Source organism: Silene latifolia, chromosome 10 (assembly GCF_048544455.1).
Source record: "Silene latifolia isolate original U9 population chromosome 10, ASM4854445v1, whole genome shotgun sequence".
In the NCBI taxonomy this organism is placed as follows: domain Eukaryota; kingdom Viridiplantae; phylum Streptophyta; class Magnoliopsida; order Caryophyllales; family Caryophyllaceae; genus Silene; species Silene latifolia.
Window position 1 is genome coordinate 14,093,640 of NC_133535.1, and position 14,408 is coordinate 14,108,047.

The 14,408-nt window shown below is 40.6% G+C and overlaps 1 protein-coding gene across 1 annotated transcript; it reads left to right on the forward strand.

Moving 5' to 3' along the window:
* Positions 1-5,764: 5,764 nt before the first annotated feature.
* Positions 5,765-10,877, forward strand: LOC141607138 (uncharacterized). The gene is made up of 2 exons (XM_074426499.1): positions 5,765-6,160; positions 7,929-10,877. Exons 1-2 carry the CDS (start codon positions 5,765-5,767, stop codon positions 10,875-10,877), a joined length of 3,345 nt encoding a protein of 1,114 aa, XP_074282600.1.
* Positions 10,878-14,408: the final 3,531 nt, after the last annotated feature.

A 14,408-nucleotide genomic window follows, 5' to 3' on the forward strand; every position in this document is an offset into this window, starting at 1 on the left:
TGGCCAGTCGATCGACCAAAGGTGCTTTGAATGCACTGCATTCGACGATTCTGCAGCGCGCACTGATCTTAAAACAGCTGCCATTTCTTCGTTACTTGGTCAAATCAGGCGTTCTACGCGGCGTTGGAAATCTAAGAGGATAAGCTTTCACTTCCAATTGGAATCCCTCGATTATATGCTCTAGAACTCGAGATATAGCCATCTGAACGAGGCTGCAATATCGTGAAATGCTTCTTTGCTTGTAAAACTCGTACGCACCCTTGCTTTTGCTATCTTTAGGCCTTGAAACGCGCACCAAGCTCATTCCTCGAGTCAATACTCCATGTCAAATGCAATGCTAAGTACTTAGGGACGGATTTGGCTTATTTTCCGCTGAAATCTTCATATTCCTACAAAATCACAAGAAAAGGAAGAAATACACGAAACAAGGGAAATAGTAGCATAAACTAATCAATTGAGCTCTGAAATGCGTGTAAAATAGGGTGTAAAACATCATATATTAGACACGCATCAAACTTCCCCAAACCAAACCCTTGCTTGTCCCCATGCAAGAACTAGACTTGATCCTAAAACCTAATGGAACGAGTTCAATCTCAGAGCAAAATGCAATAAGTAAAGCCTAAACCAATTTAATGCACAACTAACAATCAATTATCATATGAATCATGCAAACGAGTTATGAAGTCGTTAAAAAACTCATTTGAACCGTCAACTATAGAGACTTATCACATTGGACTCTCACGGGCCGCTCAAATCACTCAAATAAGCACAGGTGAATATATGTAAAGATAGAAAGAAGTAATTTTGTGAAGACTCTCACCTAACTACGACCTATAAGAACATGCCTGCAATCTAATATGAAAATAATCTCTACAACCGTACATACGCATTCCAACCAAACAAATGACCATGACACATGCCGAGGTGAATATGGATATGTGAGGTAATGGGTAAGAAGAGGCAAAACATTTATGGGAATGTGGAGGTATAGGTGATCAAGCTAGTACCTAAACAAAACCATATGACAACATCCAACTTCTTGCTCAAAATCAACAATAAAACCCGGTGCTAATTATCAAGCACAAATCTCGCAACTTCCATAAAAGTCAACTCCCCAAAGAATATAGATGATAACATGGGAGTGAAAATCACCAAATCATAATAATTGAAACATGTGATTTTTTCTTTCTTTTTCTCGGGTTGCAGTCGATCGACCAAAGGAAGCAGTCGATCGACCACCCTCTTCAGTACAGCACACTTTTCTTTTTTCGAATCATTTTTTCTTCTCTTTTTTTTTTCTTTCTTTCTTTCATTTTTCAATTCTTTTTCCTCCTTCATTCTTTTTCCAACATCATCTCAATGAGAGCATATAACCAAACCGCAATAAACAAATTCCCAAAAACTAAGACTACTAGCTTGACAAAGGCAGGCTAAATATAGGATGTAGTTAAGAGACAAAAGGCTAAATTTGGCTATGAGGGGCTCATCGGTAAAATGAATAAAGGCAAACCTCTACCACATGTGTCAACAAACCACAAACCGAATGCATACAGGTATTAAGCAGATTAAGTTCATATTTATGCATATTAATGTAACATGTCTCATAAGGAGTAACTACTCACAATCCTAGATAAACTGGTCATGAATGTCACCAGTTATAAGCTCTAATCCTCAGAATATGATGTAGCTTGCCAAAAATCTAAGTCAAGTCTCAAGTTCAGCAAGAAATTTAACGAAAACTCGTAGATTATGCATATTTGATTCTACTAATAACATGTCAATTAGCAAGGCTTAGGCATAAACAGATGAAAATGCAATGTCATCATAGAAATACTACCGTTCCGACTCAACCTATATGCTAAAATAAACGTGCATTTTATTTGAATTGTTTGAAATTTTTCAATTTTTTGATTTTGATTTTGTATGTATAAATGTGAAATGAACAACAATGCAAGACAAAATGTAAACGTGAATGCAAGCAAATGAAATGCGACGCAAAACCCTTCCCCAAACCAAATCACACAATGTCCCCATTGTGCAAAATCATGTAATGAAAATAGCAAAGGAAATGGGATTTTGCGGTAAAATAAATAAAAGACATGAAATTTAACTCGGAAACTCACAAGACTTTAAGCGCAGAAAAAGGAAACCTCCCCAAACCAGCGTGAGCTAGGAGGTTTCAGTAGCCAGCAGTGCTACCAAAAAGTACCTGAAAAGACAAACAAGTACCGCGCGTAATTTCGAGAAAACAATGTTGAAACGCAAAATTATGTGCAAGAATAAGAAAAGCAGAAGAAATCATAAATTAAGCGGAGAATAAAGTGAAGGGAATACTCCCTTAACTCCGCAAATCGATCAAACACAGCAGAGGAATGATCGATAACAGGTACAGCAGCGTAAGGCGGTAGATCGACCATAGCAGGCAGTCGATCGACCAAGTTTACACGAAAAATTTGATACGAACAGAAGCTCCTGTAACTGTAGCAGTCAGTCGATCGACCAAGAAGGCCAGTCGATTGACTGAAAATCCTGCTGTAAGTTCTGATTTCTTCGAATTAGCTCAATAAATTGAGCCATTATGGTCTATAAACCTGCGAATGCACATAATAACGCGCCCAAAAATTGCGCAAACCCAAAAACACAGTCTAAAGTTTATAAAAATCCTAAGAAAGCCAAACTAAGCGAAGTTTCGCGCACACGAAAAACGATAAATAGTCTAAAAGTAATAAATAGTCTTTAAAAAGGTCCAAAAAGCGAATAGATCAACGGAAATTGCGGAAAATCTCCGACCAAGGCTTCTGTCTACATGAAGTAGCTTCCGCAGTGCTCATCTCTCGAATCTTTGGACTCCATTCTACTCCGACTGGGATGCTCAATGGATCATCTCTAGCATCTTCCCAAGCATGGCCATCATCTTCTAGCTCCTCACATTCAAGATCCGACTCCGAAATTTTGACTGGCTCCTTCTTCTTGGGCTCCTCATCTGGCTCCTCGTCAGGGCCATAGCTAAGACATCCTAGACCGCCTCTCTGAACAATTGGCTCCTTCACAGATGGAGCAATGAGCGACTTCTCCTTCCCCAAACCAGTTCTGCAATATTCAAAATGTAAGAATCTTCCTCCAATTTGCTCCCAATCTGGGGCGGAGGTGTCATGACAGAATAGGTACAGTAAGGAAGTGGGAATGTCAAAAAGCACAAAATAAGATTTCTTTTCAGAAATCATATTACAGGTCATGGGCCACATGGGGTCTTTCTTCCTAGGGGACTGGGCAAACATAATAGAGTGCTTCCCTACCTTAAATCTCAAAGTTCTTTCCCCTACATCAATTATTGCACCAAAGAGTGTGCAAAACGGTCTTCCCAAAATAATTGGGGTGTTGACATCTTCAGGAATATCCAAAACAACAAAGTCAACAGGGAAAAAGAACTTTTCAATTTGAACAGGCACATTCTCTAAGACCCCTACTGGCTGAACTGCAGAACGGTCAGCCATTTGCACAGTCATGTCAGTAATGGCAAATCTAGTCAATCCCAACTTCTTAGCCAGACTCAAAGGCATAACACTGACACTAGCCCCTAAATCACATAATGCCTTCTCAATTGAGAAGGTACCAATGCTACATGGGACAGAAAAACTACCTGGGTCAGACAGTTTATGAGTAGCAGTGTGAGTTAAGTACAAACTAGACTCTTCAGTTAAATGCACCGACTCCACAACATTCAAAGACCTCTTCTTAGCTAGCAACTGTTTCATGAACTTCGTATATGCAGGTATTTGATTAACTAGCTCTAAGAAAGGAATTTGCACGTTAAGACTACGCACGACATCTTTAAATTTATCGAATGTTACCTCATCTTTGGTCGGCACCAGTCTTTCTGGATAAGGGACTGTCAGAAGTAGCTTTGCCCTCTCCTCTAGGTCTCTCACACTGGCATTAGTGGACTTAGGCTGAAAATCCACTACTCTGTCTTTGTTGTAACTTGACCCTTCTTCAGACCGTCTTAGGAATGAACCATTAACCGTCGTAGGGTCATACCTTAGAACCGGAACTGACCCATCAGCATTCGGATCTTGGCTCATTAATTTCGGAGTCGTCTCATCCCGAAACAAGAAATCCCTCAAGTTATCTGGCATTGGAGGACGAATTGGATCACTTTCAGCAACGATGTCAGTCGATCGACCATGAATGTCAGTCGATCGACTGACCTCTACAGGAACAGAAGCTGTGTCTTTGCGCGAACTGGTCGATCGACTGGGTATGTCAGTCGATCGACTGTGATTACTGATGATCGTCTTTTTCTCCCCCTTTTTCTTCTTCCCCTTTTTAGCAACTTTCTCGGGTCCATCGAGAGCAGACCCGCTCCTCAGCGTCATTGCATGTACGGTCTCAATACGCTGATTCAGAGAGTGAAATTGACTCGGTATCTCAGCTGCATTCTTGTCTAATGTAGCAATTTGAGATATCAGCTTTGCGATTAAGGCCTGATTCGCCGCATTGCTTTTCTGTACCTCCACCATAAGAAGCTGCACTAGACTCGTCAACTCTGCAACTTCGTTTTTCAACTCTTGCTGTGACGGAGTGGATGGTGGTGGGGCTTCATAAGGAGGCACATATGGTTGATGCGGTGAAGCAGGAGCGTAATTATACGAATTGTCGAGCTGAAGTTGATGAAAAGCAAACATCTTCTCCTTAGGGTGCCCGCATGCCTCAGATGTGTGTCCCACTCCGCCGCATCTCCCACAAAACAGCACCTGCTGCTCCTGAGAATAGAACATGAGTGGACTCTCCTGAAGTACTGCAAATAAACAACACTAAAGAAGAAGATAAGAACTGCCTCAAGGTACTCAGTCTTCCCTTGAGGCGAAAAACAGACTAAAATGAAAAACAACTAAAACTAGCGCTGCCTCCCCGGCAACGGCGCCAAAATTTGATACCTGTCGATGTGAGTATCAAAAATAATATTTATAAAACCAAATTTGATACCTTTCTCTTCCTTTCACTTTTCGGTTCCTGATGGTCCTGTGTCAAAGAAACCGCGCTTGGAACAAGGTGGTCCTTTGTTTTTTATGGATGGACCATTTCTAACGTTTGTTCCTTTTTCTTTGTCCAGAGATGATGCCGTAGTTCCGGTTTTAGGTCTGGTGGCGGACCGTAATTCGCCACCCGTTTACCAATGAAGATCTTTTGTTGGAATTGTAGGGGGCTAGGATCGACGGATGATCCTACAATTCCTTTTCTACATCGAAGCGTCCACCAATATCATCCGTCCATTTTGTTTCTTCAAGAAACCATGATTTCTTTTGACTTGGCTTCATATAAGACTTCTCATCTGGGCCTGCCTAATTGTTGCGGTGTTGATTCAGTTGGACGTAGTGGCGGCCTCCTTTTGCGATGGGATAACTCTCTACATATAACTACCTTATATATAGAACCCCACTTTATATTATGTAAATTAATAATCCCTATGACACCTTGTACAAATAATGTAATATATGTAATATTTATATATGGTGAAACTCGGTTTGAATATCGTCAATCTTTATGGGATCGTATCTCTTCCCAGGTTGTGAACTTTTCTCCTTTACTCCTCATAGGAGACTTTAATCAAATTGAATTGTTTGCTGATAAGTTTGGAGGTTCGGATTTCATTAGGGGTCAGGGTGATTTTACGGCTTGGAAAATTCAGAACAGTCTTATGGATGTTCCTTTTTTTGGACCCCGGTTTACTTGGATGAATAGTTAGTTTGATGGCAATTTTATAATGGAACGTCTTGACCGTGCTTATGCTACTCAGGATTGGTTTACTCTTTTTCCGTCTGCTTCAATTTTGCATCTTCCTATTCTTGTCTCGGATCATGCACCTATACTTCTTTCTTTAAGCCCGGATTCTAAGCCACGTAAAAGACCGTATCGTATTGACAACTGGTGCTTATCCTATCCTGAAGTCCGTGAACTAGTTTTAAAAGTTTGGGAAACTCCTTTCTTTGGGTCTGAGATGTTTGTGGTGTCCCGTAAACTTGCCATAGCTCGGCGTGCAATCCTGCAATGGGTTATCAATCATCGCATCTCTCACGGGGTCAATTGGTCGGAAATTGAAGCTGATTTGGATTTATCTGCTACTCATATAGTTGACGAAATCTCAGTGATACCTTTCGATGTGAGTATCAAAAATAATATTTATAAAACCAAACTACTACTAGCAAGCGGTAGTAAGGGTCGATCCGCATGGAGGTAGGGAGATAATAGTTGTTTCTAATTTTAGTCTTACGGTAACAATTGTGGGGGTTTTAATAAGAATTGAATCTAAATCTAATGACATAAACTAAATAAACAAATAAAAGTAAATAAGGACGGTAAACAATGATAAAAGAAATGCTAAGACGGTCGGTTCACTATAGCTGCGATGGCACATAATCCTAGGTAACTTCGAAATACGGTCGCGAAGGATGGGGAAAACAAGTCCTCTCGGTCCATGTCAAATAGTAACTACCTCTCGGCCTATGCTACTAATCCCTAAGTCTCATTAATACTAACTCTCATTCTTGATTAATGATTCCTAATGCAAACTAAATCACGTTATCTCTCGATCTTAGCAACTTAGTCGTTTTAATTCGTTAATTATTGCCCATTCCTATCTCTCGATCTACGGGATGGTCAAGTTTAAGCATCTATCAAGTCTCCTCTCGGTCTCATTGAAAGATAAAGCACTTAACGAAACAAACAAAGCAAAACCAGACGCGAAGTCAGTCGATCGACCAGCTATCCCAGTCGATCGACCAACCGGCTTAGTCGACCGACTGGTTAAGTCAGTCGATCGACCAAGCCCTAATGCGAGGTCACCTATTCTAATGCCATCTACGCCATAGATCCTCTACATCTTAGCGAAGGGTACTTAGCTACTCATACTAGAAATAATGGAAGCAACAAAATCAACAATTAAAGCTAACGAATTCATACTTGAATTAATAAAATGAACAATTAACATAAAACGATAAATTTGGCTTCGGGAGATCTAACCTAGCAATTCTTATACTACGAAGGAAAGCAGTAAAACTGAATAAAGGAACAGAGGATACCGTGTAAAGGAATTGAAAAGAGAAGATCGAAAACCGAATGCGAAACTAGAGAATTTATTAATGGAAATAATCTAAACTAATGTATCTGTAGAACTCGATGATCAAAACTGAATGCTTCTTCTGAAAACTAAGGATACATTATATAGAAATAATCATGCGTAACCTTTATTCCTAAACCTAATCACAATGGGCTTTGGAATTCTCGATCTTTTATTTTGCGTCAGACCCGTGGAGTGGTCGATCGACCACTATGGCCAGTCGATCGACCAAAGGTGCTTGAATGCACTGCATTCGACGATTCTTGCAGCGCGCACCGATCTTAAAACAGCTGTCATTTCTTCATTACTTGGTCAAATCAGGAGTTCTACGCGGCGTTGGAAAGCTAAGAGGATAAGCTTTCACCTTCAATTGAAATCCCTTGATTATCTGCTCTAGAACTCGAGATATAGTCATCTGAACGAGTCTGCAATATCGTGAAATGCTTCTTTGCTTGTAAAACTCGTACGCACCCTTGCTTTTGCTATCTTTAGGCCTTGAAACGCGCACCAAGCTCATTCCTCGAGTCAATACTCCATGTCAAATGCAATGCTAAGTACTTAGGGACGGATTTGGCTTATTTTCCGCTGAAATCTTCATATTCCTACAAAATCACAAGAAAAGGAAGAAATACACGAAACAAGGGAAATAGTAGCATAAACTAATCAATTGAGCTCTGAAATGCGTGTAAAATAGGGTGTAAAACATCATATATTAGACACGCATCACTCAGCATCAGCTTTTCTGCATCTTCGATCCTCTCGCTTACAATTGCTTCGAGATCAAAGACAATACTGGGTTCAACGCTCAAAGGTCAAAAGTGAGATTTTGGATGGGTTTCCTACACGCTTCCTTTATAATCGAGTGAAACAGAGATCAACCAAACATCGTATCATTGCCCTTCGCACTACTGATAACGTATGGTTGGAGTCACCCAACGATATTACTGAAGAGATTGTTACTTACTTCAAGCTTTTGCTAACCTCTAATACCGCTTTGGCTCCTGCCTCTCATGTGGAATCTTTGCAATCTTGTTTTGATGGTTTAACTTTTCCCAGGCTAGGATCCTTTGAATGTTCTTTATTGCAAGAGCCTTTCAAGGAAACTGATGTTATGACTTCTCTCCGTGGTATGGATGCATCAAAATCCCCGGGTCCTGATGGCATTACACCTCTTTTTTTCCACGCTTTTTGGCCACAGATAGGCCATTTAGTGACCTCGGCAATTCTTCGGTTTCTTAATTCAGGTGTCATGCTAAAGGAATGGAACAATACCATCATTGTTCTAATACCGAAAACTGATAAACCGGAGTGTGTCTCGCAATTTCGACCGATTAGCTTATGCAATGTCATATACCGTTTGGCTTCAAAGTGTATGGCTAATCGTCTCAAGCTGGTAATTCCTTCTATTATTTCTGAATCCCAGCAAGCGTTTGTTCCTGATCGTCTCATGTCTGATGGCTGCCTTATTGCTCATGAGATAATGCACTACATTAACAAGACTAAGAAAGGAACAAACTGTTACTCTGTCATCAAGTTAGACATGCATAAAGCCTTTGATCGTGTATCTTGGAATTTTCTCATGTCAGCCTTGGATCTTTTTGGTTTTCCAATTTCTTGGCGTAATCTCATTTGGGAGTGCATCTCCACTGTGACATATAGTATCATGATTAACGGCGAACCTTCAGCTTCTTTTCATCCTTCTTGTGGGTTACGACAAGGAGATCCTCTATCACCTTATTTATTTATCATGTGTATGGAAATTCTCTCTCGTCAACTTCAGGCAGCCGAGTCCAGACATCAACTATTTGGCCTCAAGATTTCTCGGTATGCTCCGCCTTTATCACATTTGTTTTATGCTGATGATGCTTTTATTTGCTGTAAGGCGACGCCTGCTTCCTTTGAGTCTATTCGGGATATTTTCCATGATTTTGAAGCTGCCTCGGGTCAGATGATTAATCTTCAAAAGTCTTTTATTAAATTTAGTCCAAATTCGCCAGCTGATTTCAAATCCCACATGACATCTATTTTGCGTATGAAAGATGCTGATTCCTTTGGTACTTACTTGGGTGTTCCGGTGGACCTTCCTAAATGTAAGAAGAATGCTTTTCATGATCTCCTAGACAAGATTACTACACGTATTTCGTCATGGGCATCTCTTCATTTATCTCAGCCTAGCAAGTTGGTTATCATTAACTCCATCTTGATTGGTTCGTTGTGTCGTATTCTTGCCGCTGTTCCTCTACCACTTTCAGTCTCTAAAAAGCTTGACTCCTTAATTGCGGCCTTCTGGTGGAGTAAGAACTCTTCTCAACGATCAATTCACTGGCTCTCTCAGCCACACTTACATACTCCAAAGGATACGGGCGGTCTTGGTATCAAATCAGTGACCGTTCTAAGTCAGGCTTATCTCTTGAATAATTTTTGGCGCATCCATCATAGACCTACTGGTATTCTTGCCAAATATCTCGCACCCAAATATCGAAAAGATTTCCCTATTCCTTCTCAGAAGTCCAAGATCTCACAGCCATCTTTTGTCTGGCAAGGACTTTGTAAAGTTGCTGCAACTTGCTCTGAAGCTATGGCATGGAAAGCTGGCAATGGCAATTTAATTAATCTTCTCACTAGTCATTGGGTACAAGGAAAGAAACCAGGTGTTCGACAAGATCAGAGTTGTCACTCTCTTGCACTTTCAGATTTGATTTACGAGAATGGCTCATGGAAAACACCTCTTATCTTTCGTGTTTTTGACACTTCAACTGCTAAGGCCATTTTGGCTATAGAACCACCCCTACTTGAAATTGATGACTATCTGTATTGGAAATACACTGAGGATGGCGCCTATAATATACAATCGAGCTACAAGTATCTTTTACCTAAACTTTCACCACGCCCACCACAGTTATGTGTCTTCCCATGGAAATTGATTTGGCTAGTCCCGTTCTCAAACAAATTCCCCCTTTTCATTTGGCGCCTTGCCCATCACATCATCCCAACAAAGACTGTTCTAGCCCATAGAGGTTTTAGCCTTGATACTTCCTGCCCATTATGTCGATCGGGTACAGAGACACCTGAGCATTTGTTCCGTTCATGTGATGTAATTCAGCACGTCTGGAGGGCTTCGTTGCTTGGGATTCGATCTATGGCTAACTCAAATGTCTCTTTTATTAAATGGCTCGCTGATCATCTGTTGTATCTTTACCGCTCTTTATCAACATGTTTTGATGGTTTACTGTACTTCTTTTGCGTCTTGCGATCCATTTGGCTTACTCGCAACTCCATTGTTTTTCAGAATGCTACACATACGCATGTACGCATACTTCGTCTAGCAGAGACCTTGCACCGGTCCCGCTTAAGTTTATCTTCTCTCTGTCATGAACAATTTCAATCACGGCGAATTTCCAACTTGGCAGGTATGTATCCACCGATTTTGAGTGCTACGGTCTCTTATGAGATCTCCATTTGCAGGAGTCCTGTTCAGGATGGATATGTGGCTTCAGTTGTATCTAGCTCTTGCTTGCCTAAGATCTTCCACTTGCGTGCTTCCTCTTTTTTCGCGGCGAACTCTAACGCTTTGCACCAGTTTATGACAAGTCAAGCGTCTTCCTTCACTGATATTGCTTTTATCGTTTCATCACAAAAATTATGTTCCGTTCTGGCTTCTCAAAAGCCAGTCCCAATTGATGTGCGTAATTCCCTGCGTGGAATTCGCACTTTCCTTCGTTCACGACGTAACTGGTCGGTTAGTTTAGCTACTGGTTAGTTTCCTGTTGTACTTGTATTTGTTCTGGACCCTTCTGTTTTTCTTTCTTTTCCTTTGATATAATGGTTTACATTTGTCGAAAAAAAAAAATAAACCCGTCTCATCACTCAACTTCGGAAGTATGTGACCGATCCCTCCCACATGCTTGAAGTTGAACACATTGAGTTGGATGAAGCACTTACTTAGTCGAAACACTGAAAGAGATCTGGGATCGAAAAGTGCGCAAGACGAGGAACGACGAAACTATGTTACTTAAGTTGTTGTGGTCTAATCCTAATGTTGAAGAGGCTACATGGGAAGAGGAGGAGACTATGAGAGAGCGTTATCCTCACCTTTTTTATCAGGTATGGTTGGTTACAGGATCGTAACCTTATTCTTTTAAGGGAGGTAGGAGATAATCGCATGAGTTTTTGGGAAAGTTTTGGGTTGTTTATAATGTTTTCGAGTCAGTTGTGGGTTGTCTTCTAAGTCGTTGTAAGTTTTGTCTTATGTTCGGTACGTTGGTGTTGTGTGGGGTGGTTTTTGCGTTTGTGTCAAACATAGGTGTGAACTTCGGGGACGAAGTTTGTTTTTAAGGAGGAAAGACTGTAATACCAAAGGTTTCTGACCATGGGATACTTGGTCGAGTAGGGTTTACTCGGCCGAGTAGGCTATCGGGTGTGCTAAGTTTTGGTTCTCGAGTGTTCGTACTCCACCGAGCGTGTTGGTACTCGGTCGAGTACATCGAGTACTCGGGCGAGTAACCGGTTTTATGGGTGAAATTTTGTGGTTTTCATTAATATAATTGAAGAATTATATAAAGGCGTGTAAGACTTCCTTAATCTTTTCTTAATCATTTCTCTTAAACCTAAACTACGTACAACCTTCTTCAATCATCTTAATCACTTCCAAGACTTGATTCGTTCAATTTGAGAGTTTTATATCTCTTATTCGCGTCGATTTCTTCGGTAAGTATCGTAATTTTATTGTTGTCGTTTTGTCTATAGTTGGTAACCCAAATCGGATGAATTGGGAGTTTACGGTAGATTTTGATTGTATGATATGGTTATAGGTGACGAGTTCGTAGAGGAGCCTCTTTGACTTGATTATTGTGATTTGCTTGGATCGCAATAACGTGGGTTCCTCTACTCAGTTGGTTGTGTAATTGCTTAAGTTATTTGTGATTAATTGTTGGCATGTTATCTCTTTGATTGAGTTTGATGGAGGTTGATTTGGATTATACTGTTGGTTGGTTGTTGTTGTGGGACCATGTCGGGAGATGATTCCAACCCCATGTTCGCCCCTTGTGACTCCCGTCATATGGGGGATGTGCACATTAAGGAGCTGGGTTCGCTAGTTGCGATGAGCGAGGCTTAGGTGGTATGGCTCCGATCCCCACTGTCGGTGTGGGTTACCTGTTGCGATGGGTAACCTGGCAGGGCTACACATTTTAGTGTTTAGTCAGTTATTCTGGTGATTGTTGGAGTTAGAGTATTGGTTAATTGTGTTGTTTGTAATTGTTTTCCCTGTGTATGTTTAATTTGGTTATACAATTGACTGACCCCGTTTTATGTTTTCAAAACTTTGGTGATCCATTCGGGGATGGTGAGCAGTTGATTTAGCAGGTGATGGATTTTGAGATAGCTCGCAGGATATGGATGGGCGGAGTCATCACTTGTTGCGTCGTTTAGCTGTAGCTGAGTTTAATTTCATGACTTTTGGTTTTGGTTGTGCCGTTTTGGAGTTTTAAGACTTGTAACCTTTTTTTTAAGTTATTTTAATAAAAGTTGTTTCATTATGGTTTCTAAGATGCGTACTACCTCGGGTAACCGAGATGATAGCACTCTTATACGCTAAGGTAGTCCCTGGTAAGGCACTTTGGTATATGGGGGTGTTACATTGGAGGCCTTAGTTTTCTTTCTAGGAGCCATCAAGTTGTTTTTCTGGAAACTTCTGGAAGAAATTAGGCGAAAATTACAGAAGAAGCTAAGATTGGGGATTTTGGAAGAGATGGCCGGTTTTTGGTGAAGGTAAATGCAAAAGTTAACTTCTATTTATAAAGCGGTGAAACTAGGGTTTTCTACTTCAAGTTGCAAAATTGCAATGATGAGACTTCTATTTCAACTCACATGTGTAATATTAATTTAAACTAGCCGTTTAATTAAATTCAATAGAACACTTAACCGTCCAAAGCAAGTTATTAGAAGATAAGGATCAATTATCTTCTCATTACTGGCCTGACTCATGGATAATGAAGAGATAAGGGGCAATTGTTGGACCTCATATTTCGCACTACCTTCAGGGATAAGTTCAACTCAGAAGTTACAACCAGCCTAGAATCAGCAGAACAACCCAGGTTTGGCACCAGGCATGAGAAGACACTAATAGTAAAATATAAGGTCAATATTTGACCAAGTCAAAGATAATTATATAGGATGATAATTACCACATTATATGGTAATTAAAACAATAACAACGCGAGAGATAATGATATATCAAGGAGTATTAAATGGACAATTAACTACATTTAACGAGGCAATCAATGGCTCATTAATCGAGAATATCTCCTCTTAATGGGAAATAATTTTGTGACCGTTGGAGAAGAGTATAAAAGGAGAAGCAAGCATCACAAGAAGACACATTATCAGACACAATATGAGTAATACCATACATAGAGAATACATTGCAATCTTTCATACAATTTGTAACACCCCCTTCTTACCCGGCCAAGGTAATCGGGAGATGTTACCGTCTCGGTTTCCCGAGGCAATGAAAGTGGAATTACAATTAGGAAACATTTATATAATGAACATATTTAGTGAGTTACGAACAATTGAATGAATAACAAGTGTGAAAATAGATATTTTGGCCAAGGGCGGGGATATGCACCACCACGCCATCGCCAAGGCCGAGGTTCCTTTTATCATCTGTAGATCATCGGCGGTAAACTTAGAACCGCGGTTGTGGGGTGTTTGAGAATGTTTTGGGACGAGAATAATTCGTCCGGTTAAAGGTTGATCAGGAAAGTGGAAGAGGAGGACTGACGGGTTTTCCCCATTATAAAAGGTGATGAAATTAAGCTAATTAATAAAGAAAAATGGGTTACCTGAACGGAAGATCAAGAATCCGGCAAGGAAAGGAGGATTTCGAGAAGACGGAAGAAAGGAGATGCGAGGGTTTAGGGAGAGTTGGGGTTTTTTTTGGAAATAATAGAGGAGAGAGAGGAAGTTGAATGGTTGGGGAAGGAGTAAATATAGGGGAGAATTGAGAAGTGGGGAGAGTAAATAGCAAGTGGGAGTAATGACGAAGAGTGTGTGGGAAGTTGAGTAAACTGTCTGGGCCAATTCCGCATATATGGGCCAAGGAGCGTATGTCCATCTATTCGCTAGAAGCAGGTAGCAGGTCGAGGGTCACGGGTAGTAGACGAAGGGGTGTTGAGTAAAAGCCCACCAAATAGAAGCACGGCAGCCTTGGAAAGCAAGCAAGATAAACCCTACTAGGGTTTAGTCCTATATAAGTCGAAGAAAGGCAAAGGGAGATCATTCATTCATT

Coding starts and splice junctions, on each gene's coding strand:
- LOC141607138 (XM_074426499.1), top strand. CDS start 5,765: ATGGAACGTCTTGACCGTGCTTATGCTACTCAGGATTGGTTTACTCTT. Junction 6,161..7,928: donor TCTCAGTGATACCTTTCGAT/GTGAGTATCAAA, acceptor CAACGCTCAAAG/GTCAAAAGTGAGATTTTGGA.